The sequence below is a fragment of the Mirounga angustirostris genome, unplaced genomic scaffold (genome assembly GCF_029215605.1).
Source record: "Mirounga angustirostris isolate CCGP_5_RB_7025 unplaced genomic scaffold, mMirAng1.0.hap1 SCAF_1, whole genome shotgun sequence".
Classification (NCBI taxonomy): domain Eukaryota; kingdom Metazoa; phylum Chordata; class Mammalia; order Carnivora; family Phocidae; genus Mirounga; species Mirounga angustirostris.
The window spans coordinates 190,027,939-190,053,043 of record NW_026991709.1 but is presented as its reverse complement, the minus strand read 5'-3'; the positions used below and the strand labels follow the sequence as shown (position 1 = coordinate 190,053,043).

Sequence of the window (25,105 nt, the reverse complement as noted above, 5' to 3'; positions counted from 1 at the left end):
TGCCTGTATCAGTAGTTTGTTCTTTTTATGGTTAAATATTATTCCATGCAGTATGGGTGTACCACAGTTGGTTTAATCATTCACCTGTTGTAGGACATTTCGGCTGTTTCCAGTTTGGGGTTATTACAAATAAAGCTACTATGTACCATCATGTACAGGTTTTTGTGTGAACATAAGTTTTCATTCCTCTGGGATAAATGCCCAGGACTGCAACTGCTGGGTTGTAGAATAAGTGTATGCTTAGTTTTCTAGAAACTGCCAAATCATTTTCCACAGTGCTGTACCATTTTACATTCCCAACTACAGTTTTCTTGTTATACAAAATGTTATTGACTACTGTTAGCCCATGGCACTAGGCCAAAGGCACAGGAGAATCTGAGACACTTTCAATTTCTAGAGAAAATAAATTTAGTATCTATTAGGTGAAGAAAAGAAGAGAGGTGAAAACTAATCTCTTTGCTGGCCCATAAAATCCCATGTTTATTGTGTCAGGTTTTCAGAATGACTCTTCCTTTGCCATCAAGCTAACCTTTTTTTGGAAAGCTACAACACTTTGCACAGGCCACATGGGTATACCCCTGACCTCTGACCCCAGCTTGAATTCTGTCCCAAGGCTCCCCAGGAACCTTGGGCTTATTCTGGAATGTTCTTACCCCCAGTAACATTCCTGTAGAGACTTTAGAGAGTCATGTCAGAACCATACCCTCCCAGGGACCTCTGTACCCATATACCCTGTCCCCAGCTCCCCAGCACTAAACAGCATTAAAACTTTTGAGTGGTCTATCCACATTCACCCTACCCTTCAGGCTTTCGTTGTGAGAGTACACAGGTGAGGTCACATTCCTTTGTGTAAGGAGTCCAGGCTTCAGGGTCATGCTGCCCTTCCTGACGTCCTTGGACAAATGATAACTCTTGAGCCTGAATTTACTCACCTTTACATTTGAGATGATAAATAATAAGCAGGACCAGCCAACAGGGCCATTGGGTGTCTGCTCTAGGCTGGCTGGGGATATAGTAGTGAACAAAGAGGAAGCCCTGCCCTGAGAGAGCACGATTCAAAGAGAAAACGTAAGTACAGTGTTCAAGTATCAGTTAGGAAGGACGTTGGGTTTGAGGCTGGTGTTGAGGAGAATGACCACTATAACTTCAGTGTTTTGACAAAACCTCCGATGCAAGGCTTTCTGGCCAAGCGTCTGCGATTTCATTTTGTTGGAGCATTTGCTGTATCCCTGGGGGTTGCAGCTTTCTATAAGTTTGCTGTGGCTGAACCAAGAAAGAAGGCATATGCAGATTTCTACAGAAATTATGATTCCATGAAAGATTTTGAAGAGATGAAGGTCGGTATCTTTCAGAGTACAAAGTGATTTTGGAATGTAAAGAATTTCTTTGGGTTGGGTTCCATGGAAGTTTGTCACTGACCTGTGTTCCTGAGCTATGAAACATGAATACTGGGTTATGGAATAGTTTCTCTTGATAAAAAAAAACAAGTAATAAATACTGTGGACAGTAAAAAAAAAAAAAAATAGTACAGTGTTCAACCTGGCCTTTGGCGTGTAGTTGGCCTTTGAGAAATGTTAATTGTTTTATTATTATAGTCAAACTCAATACTTGTTTATGGACTTGAATGGAATATGAACCCAGTATTATACATTTGCTCTAGTATTTTCTTATTCATTGTAACCAGACATTAGTTATCATTAATTGTTAGGAGCTGTGCTGTTCTCATCTCATTGCTAAAGTAAAATCAAGTGCTGACCAAGGGCACTCCATTTTGTGCTTAAAACTTAGGATTATTCTGAATTTAATACCTTGAATATCAGATTCAGTAAGGGTCTCTTGCTGTGAGCACAAAACTTTGAAAAAAGAGTCTATACAAACTTGTAAAAAAAGTCCCTTACAGTGTGTTGGAAGGTTCAAATACTATTAAAAGACTCCCACAACAGTAAACAATTTTATTGTTTATAAAAGGTGACACATTTCATAAACACTTAATCAGAAATACAAGATTTACAGGGCACCTGGCTGGCTCAGTCGGTAGAGTATGCGACTCTTGATCTTGGGGTCATGAGCTCAAGCCCCACATTGGGTGCAGAGCTCACACAGACACACACCCACACACAGATACAAAATTTAGCAGAGGAAAAAAAACCCTTAGAGGAAATTAAATTTTTAAATCCATAAAAATGCCCGAAAACGTGGCAAAAACAAAAACAAAAACATGGCAGCCGGATGAATGCAAAAATACTCAAAAGAGGCTTGAATTTTAGATAAACTGTTCATAATGCAAACTGGTCAATGAGTGAACTGATCACCAGGTAAATTTATCATTAGGACATATGGCTCTGCTCAGAGTAGTCTGTTCCTAGGGCAGAGCAATATGGTGGCCATAGGCAGGTTGGATATTATCACAGGGCTAGGTGAGAGTGTCCTGGTGGCTGAGCTTAGGTTATCTCCCTGCTTCCAGGAAGTGGGAGAGGGATTTGGGACCTCTCTGACTTCCATAGGAGAAGTTGAAGCCTGTTCCCCCTGTGAGACACACAACTACAGAGGTCTCCATATACAGTTGACCCTTGAACAACATGGGGCATGAACTGCGTGTGTAGGTTCAATTTCACTTATAAGTAGACTTTTTTTCCTATAAATACAGCACAATACTATAAATCTATCTTCTCTTATGATTTTCTTAACATTTTCTGTACTTTATTGTAAGAATGCAGTGTACATATGTTATATATATATATTTATATAACATAATGTGTTGATTGACTTTATGTTACCAGTAAGGCTTCTGTCAACAGTAGGCTATTAGGAGTTAAATTATGGGGGGAGTCAAAAGTTATACTCAGATTTTCAACTGCACAGGGGCAGTGCCCCTAACCCATGCATTGCTCAAGGGTCAAGTGTAGTAACCAACAGATGTTCATTATAGTGAATGGTCAGGTAACATGATTTCTAGTCACAGTTCATTGACTATCCAGTAATGTGACTTTGCAAAAAGTTCTGTAACTGCCCCCACCTCCTCAGCTTGAGTTTATTCATGCATAAAGTGCTAGAGTGGACTTTAGATGGTCACTACAGTCCCTGTAAGCTCTAAGATTTCCTGAGATTTCACTGCTGTACGGGCTCCTCCCGTGTTTTGACCTTTCCAGGAGACTCGAGGCTAGAATGGATATAAGGAGTAGCATTTTTTTGTTGGAGGCTTAAAGACAGCCAAGACTTTGCTATAGCAAAGGTTAATGTTCTGTCTCAAAGATCTGTTTCCCCAGGCTCTCCAAATGTAAATGTTAAGGTGATGAAAATAGTGAAATCTAGGCTCTGGTTCATTCAAGTCAGAGACACTCACCCCACATGGTGCAGCCCTGGAGCCGAGGGCCTCCTCTGTGGCCTGCAGCTTCATAAACTCGGGGTTAGGCTGTCAGCACTGATTTAAAGAGATTTGGTGGTTCAATTTGCTTCTGGGAAAGAACTGACATTCATAGTGGGGCTTGGGGGGATAATAGTGAAACCAGAGCTGGCTCCCCTCCACACCCCCCGCCTTGGAGGGGCAGAATGAGTCACCTGTTTGCACAGAAGGCTGTGGTATCAAATCCACAAATTCATAGGCCTTATGCCTTCACCACTTCAAACTGGAAAGGTGTTGCAACATCTCAGCTTTAATTGCTAAACCCTAGCTGCAAACCCCAATCTCGGGACATAGTAAGAACCGGGTGGGAAAGACTGTGAATGGCGGCAGTTTTCGGCCAGGTGTGTTTATATGTTCCTCTCCTACCTCATTTGCTTCCTTGTTTGTGCTCAAACCCAGACCGGAGGCCTCTGGACAGCTGCGGCCACCATGCTGGCCAACAGATGATGGGTTCATAGGCTCGATTACAGGTTTGCCTTCTTTTCTATTCCTTGCTAGAATCTGTGGACCTTGTATCCACCCCAAAGTCCTAGGAGCAAGCAACTCTGAATTCTTCTTGCTGTAGCTCGTATGACTCTCAGTCTCCAGGTCAGGTGGACAAGGAGTAAGGCTTTCTTTCCTAGAACTCCCCTCAGTGCAGGCCTCCCCCTTTCTTAGCTGGTGTCAAACCTCTAACTGAAGTCTTCCCTGGGCATTTACTCCCCACTCCTCAGCCACACATACTGAATATCACACCGTGCTGAGGATTTAAGGAAGGCCAGGGTGAGGGACAGGGATGACTCTGGCTCTGGGTCATCAGTCACATGGTGGGCCAAGGGTGGGCCTGTCCACCTGGCCCCCGTGGCTCCAGGGTCCTCTGCTCTCTTCTCGACATTATTGGGCCCCAGGAATCTTTCTGAGGGTGTCCCCGTGGCTGGCTGCACCACCTTCCACAGGCTTCCAGACTCCAGTCAGTATTCCTAGAATCAGCTCCCTTCTTGAATAGGAGGAAGGGAGAAGGAAGATACAGGAAGAACCAACAGTGTGGATTAACACCCTCCTGCATAATCCAGGCTGCCAGCCAGCTCTCCCTTTGCTCCAGTTCTGTGTTGGTACATGAAAGATTATAGGCATTTATTTTTTCAAGAGGAATAGTAAAATGACAAAAAGTAATATTCTCTAACCTCTATTGAGTAAGTTCTGAACCCAGCATTATCTGATATAATCAGCATACTTGCCTTTTGAACTAAGTACTGTTTTTTTTTTATAAGATTTTATTTATGTATTTGACAGAGAGAGACAAAGCGAGAGAGGGAACACAAGCAGGGGGAGTGGGAGAGGGAGAAGCAGGCTTCCCGCGGAGCAGGGAGTCAGATGCGGGGCTCTATCCCAGGACCCTGGGATCATGACCTGAGCCGAAGGCAGACGCTTAACCGACTGAGCCACCCAGGCGCCCCTGAACAAAGTACTATTTTTAAAATTTATTTATTTAGAAGAGAGAGTGCGCAAGAGTGGGGAGGGGGAGGGGCAAAGGAAGAGGGAGAAGCTGAGTGGGGAGCCCCATGTGGGGCTCCATCCCAGACCCTGAGATCATGACCTGAGTCAAAGGCAGATGCTTAACCGACTGAGCCACCCAGGCGCCCCTGAACTAAGTACTATTATTATTTCCATTTTAAAGATCAGAAAACTGAGGCTCAGCGAGATAAGAAAACTGCTCAAGGTCACATGGCAAGTAGTAGGAGAGCTGGGATTTGAATCTCGGTCTTCTGACACTAGAGTCCAAATCCTTACTTCTAAGCAGTGCGTCTTAGATGCTTTTGAAAAAAAAATGTCAGACCTGTAAGTCTAGTGTGGCATTTGAAAATTCTGTTTTCATAGAGTTTGTACGATAGTCCAGTTCTTCTCTCAGTGGGACTATAAAACAGCACCCGTAGTTACTCCAGCTCAATAAATACTTGTTGGGATTGTACATCTCATGAGCAGTTTCGCATTTTCAAATACTTTTGTGTCTGGTTTGGATGTGGCAGAAAAAGTGAGAGGTTGCTGACAGCATTGTCTTATATAAAAAGTAAAAAGAACCTTTCAGGGGCCCCTGGCTGGCTCAGTTGGTAGAGCATGTTACTCCTGATCTTGGGATTGTGAGTTCGAGCCCCATGCTGGGGGTAGAGTTTACTTAAAAGAAAAAGAAAGAGAGAAAAATCCCTTCTAGTTCTGCTTAAATTTCTGTTTGTTTGCCTACTGAGACTCCTTCAACTCTTCCTTTGTTTTGACTTCCCAGCTCCCATCCACATTCACTCAGGATGGGATGCCCTGTAGGGTTTTGGAAGTCGGACCTGGCTTTTAAATCAGACCTGGCTTTTAAATCCTGGCTCGGACACTTGCTATTTGTGTGACCTGAGCTGGTCTGCATGCCTCTCTGAGTCTCCACAAAATGTCCATAAAAAGAGAGCAATAATAAAAGCCACTTCTGGGATATTGAGAGTGTACATAATTGTAGGCACTCAAATTCTAGTTCCCATCTTTGCTAATGAAATCAACCACAGCAGAGTATTCTAGTCAATTTAAACTTAAGATCCTTCTGAAAACTCTCTTAAGGATGCCATCCCTTTATTTGATTTACTTATTGTTATTTATTTTTTTTTAAAGATTTTATTTATTTGAGAGAGAGAGAGAGAGCATGAGAGGGGAGAGGGTCAGAGGGAGAAGCAGACTCTCCACTGAGTGGGGAGCCCGATGTGGGACTCAATCCTGGGACTCCAGGATCATGACCTGAGCCGAAGGTAGTCGCTTAACCAACTGAGCCACCCAGGCACCTACTTATTGTTATTTTTAAAGTAAGCTCTACACCTAACACAGGGCTTGAACTCATGACCCTGAGATCCAGAGTTAACATGCTCTACTGACTGAGCCAGGCAGGTGCCCCATTCTTTTTAGGTGGATTTAGGAATTCATGTTTACAATGCAGCTTAATGACAATGTATCAATAGGATATTTTCAGTTGCAAGGAAAATGTTCACCCAAATTGACACAAATAGTGAGAAAATGTATCCAAAGGCATGAGAGTTGATTCAGTGGCTCGCTAGTGGTGGTAAGGATGCAGGTTTTCCAGTTGTTTCTTGGCCTCTGCTCTGCTTTTGCTAGAACCATCCTCCCATCTTCTCTGCCTATCTAAACCCCCCCCCCCCCCATGTGGCCAAATCCCTCATCATCCAATCATGACTTCTCTCCCTTTTCTGAATTCTGGTTCTTAGGGGCAACGCCTGCGTGCGAGCGCATAACCATACTCTCCTGTGTGTTACTGTGTTTAAATCATCAAATTCCTTTAAAAAATATTTATGATGTAAATACAAAAAGCAGCTTGACTAGAATCTCTAAATGAACATTTATCTAGCATCTAGCACATAGAAGGCATGCAATAAAAAGTGTTAGGATAGGTGTTGCTGGCTGGCTCAGTCCGTAGAACATGTGACTTTTGGTCTCTGGGTCATGAGTTCAAGCCCCATGCTGGGTGTAGAGATTACTTTAAAAAAAAAATGTTGGAATGGTCAATAAAACACCTGAATGGTCTTAAAATTCTGAATAATATTTTTAAAAAGCTATATATTGATTAACATGCAGAGAATTTCAGGGCTCACAGAAATGATTTTCTTTATCTAGGTCACTATTTTACTGGCTTCCATCATTTACATATACCTTTACAATTTCTGTGTTATCTGTTTACTATCTGTGTTATTACTAATACGGTTCCTTAAATTGATTAGTTTTTAAATCTGTTCTAGATCTAAGGAATGGTGTCTCTGACACCAGTGGTTTGATGTGCTAGTTATTTTCATATATCTTAGAAAACATACACAATTAAGGTATCAGATAGTTGTCTGTGTGCTGCCTGAAGTTATTTCATGGGGCACACTTGGGAAACACTAATCTTGCCATATTTACATCTATATATTTTAGGATTAAAAAAAAACAGTCAAAAACTACTCTGGTATGTTTACTATTGCATTCTTCTCCTTAGATGAACATTTAAGAAAGGCAAAACTAGAGACAGGAGGCAGATCAGTGGTTGCCTGGGGCTCGGGACCGAAGTGGGACTGACCTTGAACAGGAAACAGGGAAGTTTTGGGAATGCTGGAAGAATTCTGAGACTGGATGGTGGTAATGGTTGTACATCTGTATGAATAGAAACAAATCCATCAACCTGTATATTTCAAATGGATACATCCTATGGTTTGTAAATTATATCTCAAAGAAGGAGGAGGAGGAGGAAAAAAAAAAAAGAAATGATCAACCAGGAGGGGACCTGAGGGGGGGCTTCTGGAGTCCTGGTGATGTTTTGTTTCTTGGTTTGGGTGTTGGTCACAAGTGTATGTTCGCTTTGTGAAAATTATTCAAGCCATTCATTTATGCTTTGTGTACATTCCTATATGAACATTATACCCCAGTAACAAAATTTACTAAAAAGAGAGAGAGAAAAGAAAAAAAAAAATCAGCCAAGATTGGGGGGGGCACCATAACTTCCCAATAAAGAGTTACTTTCCTGTTTATTATTTTGTATAATGACATCATCCTGCCAACGTAGTTTTATGATGTGAGGGGGTTTAGGTTTTATGTGTCTTAGGACAGAGAAAAGGTTATAAAAAGATATTTAGCTAATCGCACAAGTGCTATAAGAATGTCAGCGGAAGCTCTTGTTTCTTAATTATTCATAGCAATTATCAATGTGGACAATATTCAACTTGCAACCAAAATAAATGGATGTTTGAAGAGGCCTTAGTGGAACAATCAAATCATCAGTCTCAAAATGTCCCCTCTCTCAGCCTGGTCCTGCCGCCTGCCAGAGTTTCAATTCTATATATATCTTTCCAGATCAGCAGTATAGCAATTAGTTATTATAATAGGAGCTACCAATTTATTGTGTGCCGACTTCACACCAGGCACTGCGTTATCAGATCTTTTCATCCTTTAATTTCATTGTCTCAACAACCATGCCAAGAAGTTGTCTTATACCATTCTACAGTTGAGGAAACTGAGGCTGGGGGCTCCTGAGTGGGTCCAAGCCCACGCTGCTGGGGAGTGACAGCCGGAGAGCAAGCTGGGGTCCCACCCCATGTGCTTTGCTAGGTCTCGGGACCTGACGTCAGTGACAGGAGATGAGTGACATGTGTAACAGAATTCTGAAGCCCGAATCATGGCTCTTCACGTGGTTACTATAGTTACTTCTCTACACGATGCTCACATTTTTGCTGGGATAACAATGAACCCACTGTTAGCCATTGAGGTGTTTGAACCCTTACCTACCTCACGAAACCCGAGGGACATTTTAATAGGTTTAAAATAGCTTTCCTGCCTTTTAATCAGACCTTTTATTTCAGAAGCTCCTGGAACGTTAACAGATCCCATACTATGGCAGCTCTACCAATATTGTTTTTTGCACCTTGTGTAAAACGTAGGAGCTCTCTAAAGGTAACACAGCCCTATTTCAGACAGAGACCCAAAAAAACTCCTTGACAAAAGTGATGCAATTGGATGAGTGGGGGGGGTGCATGGATGCCCCCTCACTAGGTTGAGGGTGGGGGTGGGCATGCGGGCAGCAAGATGTATGGCAAGAGGGGCCTTGGATATGGTAGGAAGGAGAGGCTGTAAGACCTGGAGGGACCCAGCCTGGGAGGGCCAGCAGAAGAGGCAGGAGCTGTGCTTTGCAAGTGGGTAGGCTCTTGCTCAACTAACAAACATATGCAAGGAAGTGGTTTGGATTAGGAATGAGGTGGGAAGACAACCAAGGCCTGAAATGTGTTACTGACAGGCGTTTAGAGCACTGAGCTGTCAGGGAGGATAACTCAGAATCTGGGGTTGCCTGCTGCCCAAGCGATGGTCAGGCAGCTTTATTCCCTCTGGACTCTCAAGGCCCATGACATTCTCAGAGGGGGCACGCTGAGACACCCATGGGACTGAAGCCAGAAGCCAGAGCTTCTGATTCCTGGTCTAATGGCAGATCCATTCTCTCTAATTACAGAGTCATAATGGTGAAGAGGATGGTGACATCCAAGGACAACCACAGGGCCTCTGTCTCAACCCCGGTGAGAACCAGATTCCTCCCCGCTGGTTCTGTAGCTCCCAGCAGAGTTCTGGAAGCTGATTAAAGAGAAGATCAGAAATAACAGGTAATTAGGAAACTTATAAAAAGGAAAAACGCTCTCATCAAACTTGCCAAAGCATCTCCATGGCTGGCAGTGGGGGAGGCATTGGAAAGTACTGGCTGCAAGGCTCACTTGTGCCGAAGGGCTGGCCTAGAGCCTGGGGCACGTGTGCAGAGAGACTGGGGCTGGTCCCCAGGGGTGGAGTGGGGAGGTAGTTTGGAAATGTATTTCTCAGTTGGGGCAGCCAGTGAGACAAAGGCTAAGGAATGTCTTTCAGCAGCCCCAGGAGAACCTCAGCCGGTGAAACCAGAGGTACAAGGACCAAAGGGGACCAAGGGCAAGAAAGGGAGAGACACATACACAGAAGAGAAGGAGCCCACCAGCAAGACAGGTGGATGGAGTGGACTTCTCCCCTGGCCAATTCCTTGGCTATTCAGAATTCTCCAGGAGGGGTAGTTGGAAAGAGCTCAGGAATGTTTTGGGTCCAGATAATCTTTGCAATTGGTTGCTATAGGGTCCCTTACCTCCTGGGATCCCTAGGGACTGTCCTCAGCTTGGGAGCCGTGTGGGAGGTCATTGGAATGCCACACGTGGGCTGAGTGTAGGTTTAGCCCCCAGGTGGTCTGGCTAGACTTCAGTAGCTCTCTGAGCAGTGGAGCAGCACCCCACAACCTTTGGGGGCACCTCCCCACCCAGGGGATCCTCACAGCATCTTCTAATTTAAAGTTGAGGCATACACTCCCCCCTACTCCCCCCTTTATTGTACCCTATAGGCCCTCCCATTTGAATGCTCAGGAGACTGTTTTGGAAAAACCCCTGAAGGGACAGACTTTCTTTTTTGCATTTCTGCTCCACCAATCCTAAGGCTCCCTGAAGCTGGGGGTGGGTGGGTAGGGGCTCTAAGTGACAGAGACAGGGCAGGGGATAGAGGTGGGGTGGAAAAAGGAGCTCCTCTCTGCAGTCATCATCTGAGAGATCCATCCTGTGTTTTGGGCTGAGTTTCATTTGCTTGTTCCTTCTACCATCTTGTTTACTTTCATCTCTTCTGTGCTCTTTCATTTCTCCACTCAGTAAACCTTACTGACCATTTCCTGTGGCCAGGGTTGTCCCAGATGAAAACTCACTTTGAAGACTGAGACACCGTCTTCTCTGTCACGGAGGTCACATTCTAGGTCAGTTTCGAAACAGAGTGAGCTTTATGCTCAGTGGGGGCAGGCAGGGGTGTGGTTTGGGAGCCCAGGTGTTGAGGGGTGAGTGGACCTAAGTGGATAGGGATAGAGATCAGGGAAATCTCCCAAAGGAGGAGGGAACTCATGCTGGTTCCTGCTCGGAGTTGTCAGATGAAATACAGGAAGGACCCTTGTATTTAATGCAATATTTATGACATAATTTTCCTGAAGCAATTATTTGTTATTTATCTGAGATGCAGAGTTAACTGGGCATGGTGTATTTTCATTTGCTAAATCTGGCAAGCCTAGTTTCCTGATGAAGATATAGGAGTTAGCGGAATAAATAGAGGGACAGGACGCCAGAGCATTCCTGCAGAGGGAACAGCATGTGCAAAGACTTGGAGGTGAGGGATCCCATGCTTCACTGGAGGAACTGAACATTGTCTAGGGGCCAGAATATGGAGTGCAAGCGGGGAGGGAGGGAGTGGAGAGAATGCACCAAACTGGCACATAGTTGTTGAGTAGGTACTAAGTGCCAGGCACACTGTGCTCACACAGGGTGCTCTTCTAAGACAGATGGACACAGCCTCTGCTCTCAGGGAGCTCACGGTTCAGCTGAGAGGCAGAGAGGTGGTGAGAGAGGTGGACACTGTGGAAGTTACAGCTGGGCAACATCAGCTTGGCTGGGAGGTCAGGAGATGATGATACACTGAAGGATGAGGAGACAGGCATGCTGAGGGCTGGGGGAAGAATGTTCTAGACTAAGGGAATAGCATAATGGAGCGTGTAAAGTAAAAAAATCCACAGTGGGTCCTGGATAGTGAAATGTGGCCAGAGGGGCGGGGGCCCTGAGGAGAAGAGGGGCAGAGGAAGAGTCTGGAGAAGTGAGCAGGGGTCAGATCACATGGGAGGGAATTTAGGCTCAATCCTGAAAGCAATGGGAAACACTGAAGGAGTTTAAAGCAGGCAGGGTGACACGACCAGCTTTGTGTTCTTAAAGGTGACTCATGCCGGAGAGAAGAGGACGGGTGGGTAGTGTGAGGGCAGAGAGAATGAGGGTGGTGAGGGATGGGGCCCCTGCAGATGTGCGGGGCAGACAAGTCAGTGGCTTGGAGAGGAAGAGAGAGAAGGAGAGATGGGTCCAGGCTGCACTGAGACGGAAGACTTGGCAGGGCTGGGTTACCCGGCACTGGGAAGTGAGGGGGCGGGAGGAGCAGGCGTGACTCAAAGCTTCTGGTTTGGACAGATGGGAGGACGGTGGCACCACTTGCTGAGCTGAGCTGGGGACTTGAGAGGTTTGGGGGTGGCAGATTGACAGGGTTCAGGTTTGCACGTGGAGAAGGTGAAGAAGCTGGTGGTGGGCCATCGGAGGAGGGTGTACAGGAGGAGAGACCCAGGGGTGCCCAGCAGAGTCGCGTTCAAAGCTCTCCTCTCACACTTGGCTGTGTGGCCTTGGTCAAGGACTTTACCTCTCCTTGCCTTAGTTTTCTCATATGTACCCTGGGATGATGTGGGCAGTCTGTCCTCAGAGTTGAAAGGGTGTGGTGAGCAGCCTCCAAGATACCCCAGTGATCCCGTCCTCCTGGGACCCACGTGCTTGTGTGGTGCCCTCCCACACTGTAATAGGGTCAGTTTGTGAGACCAAGGGACTACATGTATGTCACTTTGAAGGCTACGTTATAAAAAACATTGTGGCTTCTCGGGGTGCCTGGGTGGCTCAGTGGATTAAGCATCTGCCTTCGGCTCAGGTCATGATCTCAGGGTCCTGGGATTGAGTCCCATGTCAGGCTCCTTGCTCAGCAGGGAGCCTGCTTCTCCCTCTCTCTCAGCCCCTCCCCCTGCTTGTGCTCTCTCTCTCAAATAAATAAAATCTTAAAAAAAAAAAAGACATCGTGGCTTCTGTCTTCTTTCTTAGATCACTGGCGCTGGGGGACACCCCAGCTGCCATGTTGTCGGAGAAGCTCAGGTGAAGAGAAACCACTGCTTCTTGCTAAAAACTACCCGAGTGATCTTGGAAGTGGCTTCTCCAGCCACAGCCCAGCCTTCCGTGGACTGCAGCTCCAGCTGACATCTAGACTGTAAGATCTGCTCTCTACCCAATCTGCTTCTAAATTCTTGACCCATAGAAACTGTAAGGTAAGAAATGTTTATGTTTTGAGCCCCTACATTTGGGGATGGTTTATTATGTGGCAATAGAGAACTGGTCCAGAGGGCACAAACACTTAGCACAGTGCCTGGCACAGAATATGCAGCATCTGTGGGTCGAGTTCAGGAGAGAGGCTTGGGCTGGAGGTATGGATCTGGGAATCTTTTGGCTTAGAGACAATAATGGAATCCGTGGAGGTGGCTGAGCCAGTCCACAGAGATGGGTAGACAGGAGAGGATGGTCTTGGCCAGAAACCTGGACAGAAGGGGTGGGTAGAGCAAGAAGAGGCGCATCTCCAGGAGTCTGAGGGGAGGGGCTGCAGAGGAAGCAGGGAAACTAGGACAGGGCCCAGGAAGAGGCTGTGTCCTGGAGGGTGTGGTCAACAGCATCCCTACAGGGAGGCCTGAGTGCGGGGGGTCTAAGGAGGTTCTTTTGGATTCAGCAACAAAGATTCCTGGTGGCCCCACAAGAGCTATTTAGGTGGAGAGATTGAGGCCAGATTGAATATTGTGGGTTGGGGTGTCAGTATAAACACTTTCCACCCCCAACTCCCAAACCAAGATGGTTTGCAGGAGAATCCTATAGAAAATCTAAACTACAGAAAATCGCACTCTTATATAAGCTGTATAGTGAACAGACACCCATTCCTTAATTGATTTTATGAGCTCATGTAGCTTTGATAGCAAAACCAGACAAGGAGAGAAGAGGGGAGGAAATTAGCAGGCACATCTCATCGTAGATATGGATGCAAAAACCCTAAATGAAATATTGGCAAATGCAATCCAGCACTATATCGAAAAAAGTAACACATCATCAAAGGTGTGTTTATTCCATGAATGCATGGACGGTTTAATATAATAAAATCCACCGATGGATAAGGGGGAAAAAAAATCTCACGTCGATAAAATTCAGCAGCCATTCCTAATAAAGCAGAATAGGGCTTCCTTACCCTCATAAAAGGTATCTATCAAAAATCTACGACAAACACTATTTTTAAGGGTAACATATTCGAAACAGTCAAGAACAAGATAGAAATGCCCACTGTCATCACTGCTATTCCACATTGTGCTGAAGATTTTAGTTCAGTAAAACAAGGAACAGGAAATAAAGGCTGGACAGGGAGATACTAAATGTAATTACTTGCAGACTCTATGATTATTTAACAGAAAATTCAAGAGAGGCTATAAACTTATTGGAACTAAAAAAGAGTCCAAGTTTGCTGGATACAAGGTTATTATCCACATTTCAGTAATCATCAATATATTGTAAAATGCATATTTGAAAATATAATTTATAATAGCAATAAATATTTCAAGAGATATATAGGAATAGTTCTGAGAAAACAACTGACAAAATTAATTCCTCTGTTTTTGGTTGAGGAAAAGGGAAATAACTCTTTGAAGGACACCAGCAAGCCAGGGGGCAGTGCTGAATTTTCAGTGGCATCAAATCCTGAAGATCTGAGTATTGGGTAATTCTGGTAGTGTTTTTCTTTTGTAAAAACTAAAACTCATTAGATTTTCTGATTGTAAATTCAATATCTATGCATTCTAGAAAATACAGAAAATTCAGAAGTACGTTAAGAATAAACCACTAACATTCCCATCCTATTACCTAGAGAACTGTGACCAATGACTTGACATATTTTCTTCAAAATTTTTGTCTATGTATATTTGTGTGTGGTTTTTTTTAAAGATTTTATTTTATTTATTTGAGAGAGAGAGAGCACAAGAGGGGTAGGGTCAGAGGGAGAAGCAGACTCCCCGCTGAGCAGGGACCCCCCCCCCCCCCCCGATGTAGGACTCGATTCCGGGACTCCGGGATCATGACCCGAGCGGAAGGCAGTCGCTCAACCAACTGAGCCACCCAGGCTCCCTGTATATTTGTGTTTTTTAAACATAAGATTAGAATTATACCACGTATACCATTTTGTGCATGGCTTATTTTCACACACATTTCCCTGTAGCCTCATCTAGTCCTTTCGAATATGATAATACAGCACTCAATCATGTTGATGAAGCATATGCCATTCATTCAACCTATCGATTTGAGTTTTCAGAGAAAAACCAAATTATCAGATTTGACTGTGATGATCATGCGGATAAAAGTTAAACCCCAGAGCCAACTCAGGCACATGCAGACATGAAAAACAGGTGAGTTCCTAAGGCCAGGGGTTATCCTGGTGGAGAGGGGAAAGGACAAAACCAACATCATTTACCTGGTCCCGCCTGAAAGAGGACAGAGATCTGGTGAGCAGGAAGCAGGAAGAGAATGGGATTTGGAAGGACTCTATGCTTGCCGACCAGTTAGCTCTGAGACTTTAGGTAATTCCCTAGGCTCTGCAGCTTTGGCTTCCGTAGTGGTAGACTGAGGACGATACCGGCGCCAGGCTCACCTGGGGCCAGCTTCTTCGGGCCTCAGGGCCTTTGCACGGGTCATTTTCTCTGCGGAAGTCAGTTCTCCCCTTCTCTCCACCTGGCTGCCCATGTCGACCCTTTGGGCCTGACTGCCCTTCCCTCCCCTGCCCACCGGGCCGGACGGGTGGCCTTATCAGAGGGTGGCTTCCCCTCAAGGAGGGCAAGGCCAGAAGGTGTTCTGGCCACAGGCCGGGTGTCCAGGTCTTCTTGGCCACCACCGCGTGTGGCCCCTCCCCTTATTCCCCGATTCCTCCAGCCCTGTACTTAGAATCCCAGGCGGCGATTCTTAGGACTTAGAATCACAACTTGTCATTATTTTGCAGTTTCCTTGGGTCTTGTCTCTTTTCTCCTCTCATTAGGCCCCCTTTCCGTCTTGGTAGCCGCTGTACACGGTCGGGGCCCTGTACGTGTTGGTGAAACAAGAGAAACAGCTGTGAGGACCCGAGTCCGAGGACGCAGGGAAAACTGCCAGGGGCTGGGTGGATTCCAAACTGCGGTCGGGGGCGGAGCCTCGGGGGCGGGCCTTCGGGACTGCGGCGGAGCCCGCCTGACCGCTCGGCCCAGGCTGCGCCCCGCTGAGCTCCTCCGGCCTCTTGGCCCTCTGGCCTCCCGCCCGCGCCGCCGCTAGGGGGCGCCCGCGCTCGTGGCGCCGCGGCTCCGCTGGGAAGGCGCCGCCCGCGGCGGGCGGCAGGAGCCGCAACTCCGGGCGCGGGCTCAGTCGTCCGCTCTGCCGCCGCCGCCGCCGCCGCTGGGCGCAGGCTCGCTCGTCCTCGCGCTCCCGCTCTCCGGCCGCCGGCGTCTCCCGGCCGGGCCGCCGCCGCCGCCGCCGCCGCCGCCGCGCAGTGAGTGGGGGCGGGCCCAGGGCTTGGGGGCCTGGGGCTCGGGAGGGCCAGGCACAAGGAGAAGCCCGCGCGGAGCGGCCGGGGCAGCGGGGTTAGGGAGAATCCGGGCGGTGGTGGGCCGCGCTGGGGGGACCGTGGGGAGCCGGCGCGGCGCGCTCCGGGGCAGGCACGAGCCGAGCGGCCGGGCTGGGGCGGTCCCGGGGCCCGCCCCGCGGGGACGTGCGGCTTCGGCGGACCCGGGCTCGCGACGCCGGGGCGCACCCCGCCCGGGCCCGGAGCATCTCGTGTCCCACGCCGAGCCGGGTGGGGTGGGTGGGGAGACTGTGGCTACAGGGCAGCAGCGAGGCACGGCCCGGACGGGGACACCTCGAGTTTTGCTCAAAAATGATTGTTTTAGGGGGTGGCGCTTATTAGCCACCGTCTGCCCTAATTTAAGGCTGTGACAGGGCTTCTGAGCTCTGCCTTAGGGCATTTTCTGCCCTCAGAGACACACTGTGAGTGCAGCTGAGTTCTTTATGCTCAGATTTGTGTATCTTGGCATTTTTAATGGTTGATGTCGGAGGTGATAAATGACCGTGGTAGTGGGGAGCCCCCGAAGCACCTGCTGGGCTGACAGTTGTGGAGGTTGTGTCTGAGGGTGGGACGGGAGAAACGAAACGCAGCCTCTTTGGATATTCTGCTGAAGTTATCATGTTTAAGTATAGCTGCTCTGGAGCAAGTTGATAAACCCAATTTTAGGACTTGGCGACAGAAGAGGTTTGAGTGGCAAGCCGACCCGGGGTGACCTGGTTTGGCCAGGAATGTTTGGGGTAGCCCAGGTTATCTCTTACCATTTCTCTTTGGCATATTTATTTTCTTCCGTCGCAAATGTCCAAGTGCGAGCTCAGAATAGGAGAAAAGCTAGAGGACAGCATTTAGTACAGGCCCGAGCCCAAGACTGATGTTTTCAAATAAACAAATGTGTGGCTAGGAAAAGGAAAAATCTTCTTATCTGCAGGGTTGGTAGTTTGAGAGAACTTGGTCTGTGGTTGAGAACTATCAGTCCTTACTAATATTTCATTTTATGTAATACTGTAGATATTAAGGATTGAGTGATGAGGACTGCCATAGATGCTCATTCCTAAGATTTGTATGATTGAAATTTTCATAAATCATATTTTACCCAAAGCATTCCTACATAAAGGAATCCTAGGGTGAATCCTTCTATGGATCCCTCAGTGTGTCTTGAATTTTGATATTTAGAGTCTATTTAAAACGGAACACACGTATTTATTTGGGTTTTGCTTTACCTTAGAGATAATCCTGAGTCATGCTTTAGAGAAGTTCCTTCTGTGATCAAGAGCTCAGATGTCTGGTGGTCTCTATACAAGCTGGCTGCTCCCCTTTACCTGTAATTCTGCCTTGTGGAGGTCTGGAGAAAGGAGGGCCTGGGGAGATTGGAAGCAAATTAAGAGGCTTTTCTTCCATATTTGTCTTGTTTCCATGCCAGGGTTCTAAATTACTTGTGTTCACACTTTCAAGTTTCTCAATTTACCACAGAAATTTTGTTTATGCTACTGCCAATAGTATTTTCACGTTTGTTTAATACTTGCCAGTTTATAAATGCTTTTCTATTCATGATCTTGTTTATTTTTTCCTTTTCTGCAAAGAAGCTGGGCTTAAAGAGAGATTTCCTCAGGGTCTCATAATTAGTAAAAGAACGGAAGGGGGATACAGATCCTCACGAGTAACCAGTTCTCTTTTCCTCTGCACTGGCCTGCATGTGACTTCAGAACCCTAGTCCCGATCTGTTGTTACCCTGTAGGTTGGTTGTTGCCTTTGTGTTATGCCTAAATGGTATCATTATTTTGGGGAAGGTGGTATTATCCTATTTTATTTTGTAGAAACTGAGGGTAAGAGGAATCTTCTGATTTTGCGACTATTTGTGACAGCTCTTTAGCATTAAGGTCATTTTTTCAATCTAGACCTCCTTTCCTCTAGACTACATGGAGAGAGGAGAGAGAAAAAAATAATTTTAGTGAAAAACAATCTATTTCTGCGTTGGTATGGTTAAGGATACCCTAACACCATAATCGTGTTCTCCTTGTGTGCCTGGCTACTAGTGTCAGCCTATATGTGAATGTTAACCCAAAAGGTCCCTTTAGATGTCGCTGAACTAGTTACTATAAAAAGTATTTCATTTTCAAACTCCCATGTTTCAAGAACTGAGGAATTCCGTACAATAGGTCATTTTGAAGGTATGTATAGATGGAATTTATTGAGTCTTCTTTTCTGAATGCCAGACACAAAGATTTCAGGAGAACGGCATTTTACAAGGGCTACCTGGAAACTTTGGGAAGGCAATAGTTACAGGTTTTTACTATTTATCCGAGTTTGGAGGTGTGTATTCTGATGGATAAGCTGTTACATAGGAGTAGGACTTTTGCCTGGGAGAATGCTTAGTTTTAGTCTGTAGCAGAAATGGCAAATCCAGAATATTTATGTAGAATTAGCTGATCATAACCAAAAGCTTGATTGTAGCTCTGCAGTGATGAGAATGGCCCCGGGTTCTTAGGTTATTCTTTAAGTTATTAACTTGTTGGGTTGTGCATTTTTCAGATTTGCCACTTTAGAAAATTGTTAGCAATTTCTTTTAAGGCTTTTACAAATTCTTTAGTATGGGTTTTCCTTAGCTTAATTATCTGCTAACATTACACTGTCAGAATTTACACATTAGTCATAATTAAACCTTTGAAGCTTAAGTGTGGGTGAATCTTCAGTACTGCTTTATATTCTTTGGGAATGGTCAGCCACTTGTTTCCACAAGAATTTTATTTGCACCAAAGGTCAGATATTTTCAGGTAGGACTGATTTTCAAGGGCTGGAAGCCTTTCTTTGAACTTTATAATTGTTTGTGCTTGGTTGCATTCACTGCTGTTTAAAATGATCTTTAGTAAGGAGAGTCACTTTAAAGAAAAAAGTTTTTCACGTTACCCTCATAATCTCTATTCCTGGCAAATTTTCTGGGATATTAGATTTTTCTTTGTCTTCATCAAGTAAAACAGACCCATTTGATGCCCATTTTAAGATCTTCCTTCTGCTGCCTATCTTGTGGTCATTTAACTTCTCATTAAGCCCTCCACTAGAGACTGTTCCAGAAGAGAGAGAAGATGAAAAGCAAATGAATCATTTTCTAATTGTTAGCAGCTCTGAAAAATGATTTAGTAGGAGAGATTGACACTATCCCAGAAATTCTTTTGGATTATGTTTTATTTCATTCATCTGTATTGTCTCTGAGATGTTCCTAATAGTCATCAATTTAGAGGCTGATTATCCAGCTATTGGATGGCCAGGAATCTAACTGCTTTTTTGTTTCTTGCTGTATCTAAGCATTAAGCATCTCCACAGAGGATGTTTAGAAGTAAGGAGTAGGGATAAAATTTAAACTGATCAATACTATTTTTTCCGCCTTAGAGCTCCTTAGTGAACAATTTGATTTTTTTTTGGACAGTTTAGTCATTGTTATTGGAAGTGACCGACTAATCGTAACTTCATTTTATTATTAATATCTGTATCTTCTACACAAATGTAGGGAGGCTTTTGGGTGCTTTTTAAGAAACATGGGCTCATATAGATTCCCATAATTGCTTTCTTGAATTATTAAGCTTGAGGTTTCTTTACATCTTTGTATCTGAACAGAACCTGGGCTTTTGCTGTGGAACAGATTCAAAGGCATCATCTAATTTTCTTTTTATGATTGTTCAAGAAGTTAGTTTGTTTTGGTTTAGCAGTAAAAAAGGGGTAAAAAGGATTAATAGTGGACAGACCTTGCGTAACAGCTGTAACATTGATGATGTTTGGTTTTTTCCTTTGTCTTTGGTCTCCCATTTCTCATTTAATCATTCGGATGTTCATGGATTGGAGTTCTTCACTTAAGACAGAGGACACCAGCCTTCAGTCACCCTAGTGAGTAGGGAGGGTCTTGCTATTTTGCCTCAGGGGAATTTTTACAAACCCATTGTGACTGTTCACTTAGACTGAGTTACTATTAAATTTGTAAATAAAATCCACCTGATGGGGGGTCTCAAGTCAATCCTTTCAGTTTCTTATTTCTTGGATTCTGTTCTTTGAGTTTCCACCCAAAGAGGGGATTTATAGAAAGATCTAGACTAGGAGTCAGAAAATCCAAGTTCTTAATCAGTCACTTTCTAGCTGTAGGAACTTGAGCAAGTCGTTTAATCTGCTGTTTCTCTATTTTGTATCTCTGAAATGGGGACAGTAATTCATGCATTGCTTATTGTATCAGGAATATTGTGGGAGAAAAAGGCCCATCTTTTTTTATTTAAATTGTTTCTTCATTTTGGAATCCCTCCTCTCAGGTTGTCCAAATATTCCTGCAGAGTTCTCCTGAGCGAGCTTTTTCTTCCCAAAGGCCTCTGCTAGTCCATGCATTATGTAGCACTATTCTGTACAGTTGTTGCATGTTGCCTTTCTTCACAGATAGAAAGCTCCATGAGGGCAAGGATTGTATCTTTCCTATTTCTGTGTCTCCACATTGCACATCGCACCCGCCACACACACCAAGTTGACGTATAATAAATGTTGGTTGAATTATTTTTGAGGCTGTCAGGAATGAAAACTTTGGGTGATAGGAAGATGCCAAAGATGAGCCTAGTATCAGAACTTTTGGATGACTGGCCTTTTAAATCAGTCAGTTATTTGTCTGTCTGTTATCAGTAACTGAATCAGATGCTCATAATATAAATTGGTAAAGCCTGTTTTCTTGGTTCTGTTTACCTCCAATACTGAGAAGCAAGTCAGAGGAATGAAAGGTTGTCACAACCCCCCTGAATTTGACATTTGTTCTGTTTCTCACCCTATAGCATATGGGGGTCTATCTATATCCAACTGCTGAGTATGGAGAATTAAACCTGACTGCACGCTGTCTGGTCCACATTTTAGCTTGTTTTCTTTGAAGAATGTGCAAGGTAGAAAAATAGATGCTTCAGGCTCTGATTTCAGCCCATGCTGTGCTATGCAAATGTTCTCGACATGCCTGAGTGACCTTTTTGAGAAAGAGCCTTTGTGATCTTCTGTAGCCAGGGCCTGTTCTGGGAATAGTGTGCCAGATTTCTCTAAAAGTGGGAAAAGTGAATCTGTTCAAAGACCATATAAAAAAGCCAGTGCTTTTCCTGGATAAATACCGATAAGTTCATGTTTCTTACTGTCTCTTGCCAGAGCTTTTGAAATTTGCTCTGCAGTTTGCCTTGCCGGTTGATTTGGAGAATGATACGTGTGAGAGGGGACTGACTAAAGCATTTCTGTAGCTGGGAAAGTGTTTAAGTGCTTTTGAATTGTAGATAAAAGTAAATTCAAACTGGCATCATTAGTATCTGGGTGTTTATCAGTGTCTTCAGGCTGGTTCTCCATAAGTGCCGGCTGAGTGACTTGCAACCAGATTTGTAAGGTTGTCCCAAATTGTGCTCTGATGATTTGGCATTTAAATTGTTTTCTATTTGTTTTGATTATTGTACAAAATGAAATATATCATTATTAAAAGTATAATTAGTGCTTTTTTATGTTATAAAAGAAATACCGTTCTGATGTATTTCTCTTGGAAAGTGATACTGGTGTCTTGGAGGTTTATGGCTTCTGATGCTTTTCCTGAGATGTTTAGTTTCTATAGCTGAAATGGATAAAAAAGAGTTTTCCCTCTCTCCCTTTCCTTAAACCACCTTTTTGATAAGGATTATTACAGGTTTGCACCAGGATAGGGTTGTACAGTGAATCATAATGTTCTCCTGTAGAAATTGTAAAAATTGAATTTTCAGAGAGGGTAGGTAGAATTTGAATGACTGGTTTACTTACTAGGCTCTTCTTCCTTCCCTAAGCATAGGATAAATTTTTTCTCTGAAGATTGTCAGTCTCTTAGGTATGTGTGGACGGTTCTAGAGGAATGCTTTCTTCTCCACATCTTTGCCCTGTAGCCGGTTTTGGCTAAGCAAAGATGAGTAGCTGTCTGTTTTGTTGGTTGGGAAAATCCTTGTCTGTTTTCGTAGTTACATGCGCTGTTACGTGTCTTTTTCTTCTCCTCAAGTTTCCCTGGACCCTGGGCTCCCGAGACAGCAGCGCTGGAGCAGATGGATAATGGAGACTGGGGCTATATGGTGAGATGCTTTTGCAGATGCATTTTGAAGGCTGGCAAATAATTTGTGTGTGTCTTTTCCTGCTTCTTCTGTATTCTTAGGTATAATATGTCTCATAAGAATGAAAATTATAGATTAGTACATCATCCTACCCGCTTAATTAGTTTATTTTTGGGGTCTAGTGTGGTGTTTTTATGTAAGCAAAGTCAGTATGAACTAAGTAACTTGTTATAATCACTTACTTGAGAGCATACTATTTTTTTAGTCTTTAAAGTATGTTGCTCTTAAAACTTATAGAGTAGTGACTATTAAAATGGTCTTGTAGGTGATGGTACAGAGGATATTTTCTTGTGTTAGGGAGGTTAAAGGGTTGAGAAGCCGCCACTTCTCCCACCTGTACTTTTTTTGAGTGTGCATGTCTTCTTATTTTCCTTTTCCTTTGGTGGGAAATATTTCACTTGTTTAGTACCAGAAGTCTCTCTGTCTTTATTTTTTTTTTCTTACATATAACCTCTAAAAGGGAAGGTATATTTATGGTGTATTATTTAGAGAAGCTTGCTTTTCAAAATTAAAGGCCAGATTGCAACATTATTACAAAAGTGAATACATGATCGGATTATAAAATTTGAAAGCTGCTGTTAGCTTTTGGGTATATAAGATTGTGTTGACGATCTATGTATTCTAATTTAGTATTTGCCACTGCTATTTCCATGGAGAAGTTATAAAGATTAGGTCTGCACAAATTTTTATTTTTAAAATAAATTTCACGATTTGTTCCCCTTTTTGAGTGGGAAAAACAAAAGTGTTGAAAGTAGATATCTTTATACTATCAAATCATTTTTATTCTATTTTGTGTTAAATTGAGTTAAGAAAAAAGAAGGTCTCTCTTTTTTTAATCAGAAAAAACTTATGTGAGTATATTTTAGCTTGGCTTTTCTCTTCAATAGTGTACTCTGACCTAAAAACTTCTCTGTAGATACTGGGCCTGAAATTAAGTGGCTTTGGAAGTCATGCTCTCCTTTTTTAGTGTAAGGCTTTAATGAAGTAGATTTATCCTTTTCTTATTGAAAGAAAATGTTAGATCCCTTCATCTGGGTAGGTTTATCATTGACAGTAAAGCTGTTTTACATTATAGGATTGCTAAATACATTATAGCCTGAAGGAATCTTTTGCCTTGCTTGTTGTTACCATTAATTTTCTTAATTTGTCAAAGTTAGGATTTAAGAAATTTCAGATGACTTATCATTTTTTAAAAATTTCAGATGACTGACCCAGTCACGTTAAATGTAGGTGGACACTTGTATACAACGTCTCTCACCACATTGACGCGTTACCCGGATTCCATGCTTGGAGCTATGTTTGGGGGGGACTTCCCCACAGCTCGAGACCCTCAAGGCAATTACTTCATTGATCGAGATGGACCTCTTTTCCGATATGTCCTCAACTTCTTAAGAACTTCAGAGTTGACCTTACCCCTGGATTTTAAGGAATTTGATCTGCTTCGGAAAGAAGCAGATTTTTATCAGATTGAGCCCTTGATTCAATGTCTCAATGACCCTAAGCCTCTGTATCCTATGGATACTTTTGAAGAAGTTGTGGAATTATCTAGTACTCGGAAGCTTTCTAAGTACTCCAATCCAGTAGCTGTCATCATAACCCAATTAACCATCACCACCAAAGTCCATTCCTTACTAGAAGGTATCTCAAACTATTTCACGAAGTGGAATAAGCACATGATGGACACCAGAGATTGCCAGGTTTCCTTTACTTTCGGACCCTGTGATTATCACCAGGAAGTTTCTCTCCGGGTCCACCTGATGGAATACATTACAAAACAAGGTTTCACGATCCGCAACACCCGAGTGCATCACATGAGCGAGCGGGCCAACGAGAACACAGTGGAGCACAACTGGACTTTCTGTAGGCTGGCTCGGAAGACCGATGACTGATCTCGAAGCCTGGGAGAAGTTCCTGGAAACTGACTCTCCAGGACATGGAAGAGACTTTTTTTTTTTTTTTTAAATCACAGTGTGGGATTTTTTTTTTTTTTTTTAATATTTGTATTTATTCGAAGGCATTGACGACCAGAAGGAAGTTTTGTGCTTTAGCAGACTCCTATATGTTTTGTTCCCTTTACCTTGAGTATGCATGTGCCTGTTCGGAGCCTCCAGATACCTTTTTTATAAAAAGAAGTATAAAAATCATTATGGTATATAATCTCTTAACAGAGCTTTTTTTATTACAGTGCTACAATGATTTCTGATTAAATGGTCCCTAACTCAACTAGAAGGCTAAAAATGCAGGAATGAAAGAATGAACAGAGTACTCATGATGCCTTTGAGAAAAACCAAAACATCATGTAGGGTGACCTAGTTTCCAAACCAATAAGCAGTATTGTAATATTAAAGGAAAACTGTTCCAATCATTTAAAAGTACTTGTTAAGTACTGCTTTTTACAGTTATGACAACTGTTTCTTTCTATGCATATAAATCAAGCAACCAAATATCTGTAGCCATGGAAATGTCTGACTAGAAATATTTATATTGGATTCTGAATACAAAATGTCCCTGTGGTAGAACTCTTACTTCTTATGCCTGGTGCAGTATGATTCCCAAGTGTACTGTCTACCAGAAGAAAAAAAAAAACTAATAAAAAATGAAATCTGAAAATTAGGTTTGTATTTGTTGATTATTATTACTTAAAGGGGAAATCATATTTCTTGCCTCAAGTGTGCATTGTTCTGTTTATGTCCCCATGTATACTGCCTGTCGCATCTTTGTATTTGACTCAAGAGGACTCAGTAGAACCTTAGGATGCAGTTTATAGAATCTCCTGTGTTGCTGGAAGCAGGAATGGATGGAATTAATTGTTTTGTCTAAAAGAGTG

The 25,105-nt window shown here is 43.7% G+C and overlaps 3 protein-coding genes across 13 annotated transcripts in view; all 3 read left to right on the top strand.

Annotated features, from left to right (window-relative positions):
• PXK (PX domain containing serine/threonine kinase like) overlaps positions 1-14,408 on the top strand; it is a 109,106-nt gene extending 94,698 nt beyond the window's left edge. For 3 of the 4 annotated variants that reach the window (XR_010412380.1, XR_010412376.1, XR_010412381.1), the window contains 3 exons: positions 9,396-9,543; positions 12,604-12,824; positions 14,214-14,408. The gene's annotated coding sequence lies outside the window, so the exon portion shown is untranslated. Of the gene's footprint in view, positions 1-9,395; positions 9,544-10,620; positions 10,692-12,603; positions 12,825-14,213 lie in introns of all 4 variants that reach the window. The other variant, XR_010412377.1, reaches the window with a different exon arrangement.
• On the top strand, positions 141-14,408 carry LOC123834381 (cytochrome c oxidase subunit 6C-like). The gene is made up of 5 exons (XM_064577136.1): positions 141-152; positions 999-8,845; positions 9,396-9,543; positions 12,604-12,824; positions 14,214-14,408. Exons 1-2 carry the CDS (start codon positions 141-143, stop codon positions 1,362-1,364), a joined length of 378 nt encoding a protein of 125 aa, XP_064433206.1. The 3' UTR covers positions 1,365-8,845; positions 9,396-9,543; positions 12,604-12,824; positions 14,214-14,408.
• KCTD6 (potassium channel tetramerization domain containing 6) lies at positions 12,715-24,891 on the top strand. 8 transcript variants are annotated; one of them, XM_064594494.1, is made up of 5 exons: positions 12,788-12,824; positions 14,214-14,305; positions 14,894-14,987; positions 22,170-22,239; positions 23,481-24,891. In XM_064594494.1, exons 3-5 carry the CDS (start codon positions 14,977-14,979, stop codon positions 24,165-24,167), a joined length of 768 nt encoding a protein of 255 aa, XP_064450564.1. In that variant the 5' UTR covers positions 12,788-12,824; positions 14,214-14,305; positions 14,894-14,976; the 3' UTR covers positions 24,168-24,891. The 8 variants fall into 8 exon arrangements, with proteins under 8 accessions (XP_045718023.1, XP_064450564.1, XP_045718022.1 ...); XM_045862066.3 differs by lacking the exon at positions 12,788-12,824 and having other exon boundaries at positions 14,887-14,987; XM_045862065.3 differs by lacking the exons at positions 12,788-12,824; positions 14,214-14,305; positions 14,894-14,987 and adding exons at positions 16,271-16,587; positions 17,746-20,038.
• The last annotated feature ends 214 nt before the right edge of the window (positions 24,892-25,105 follow it).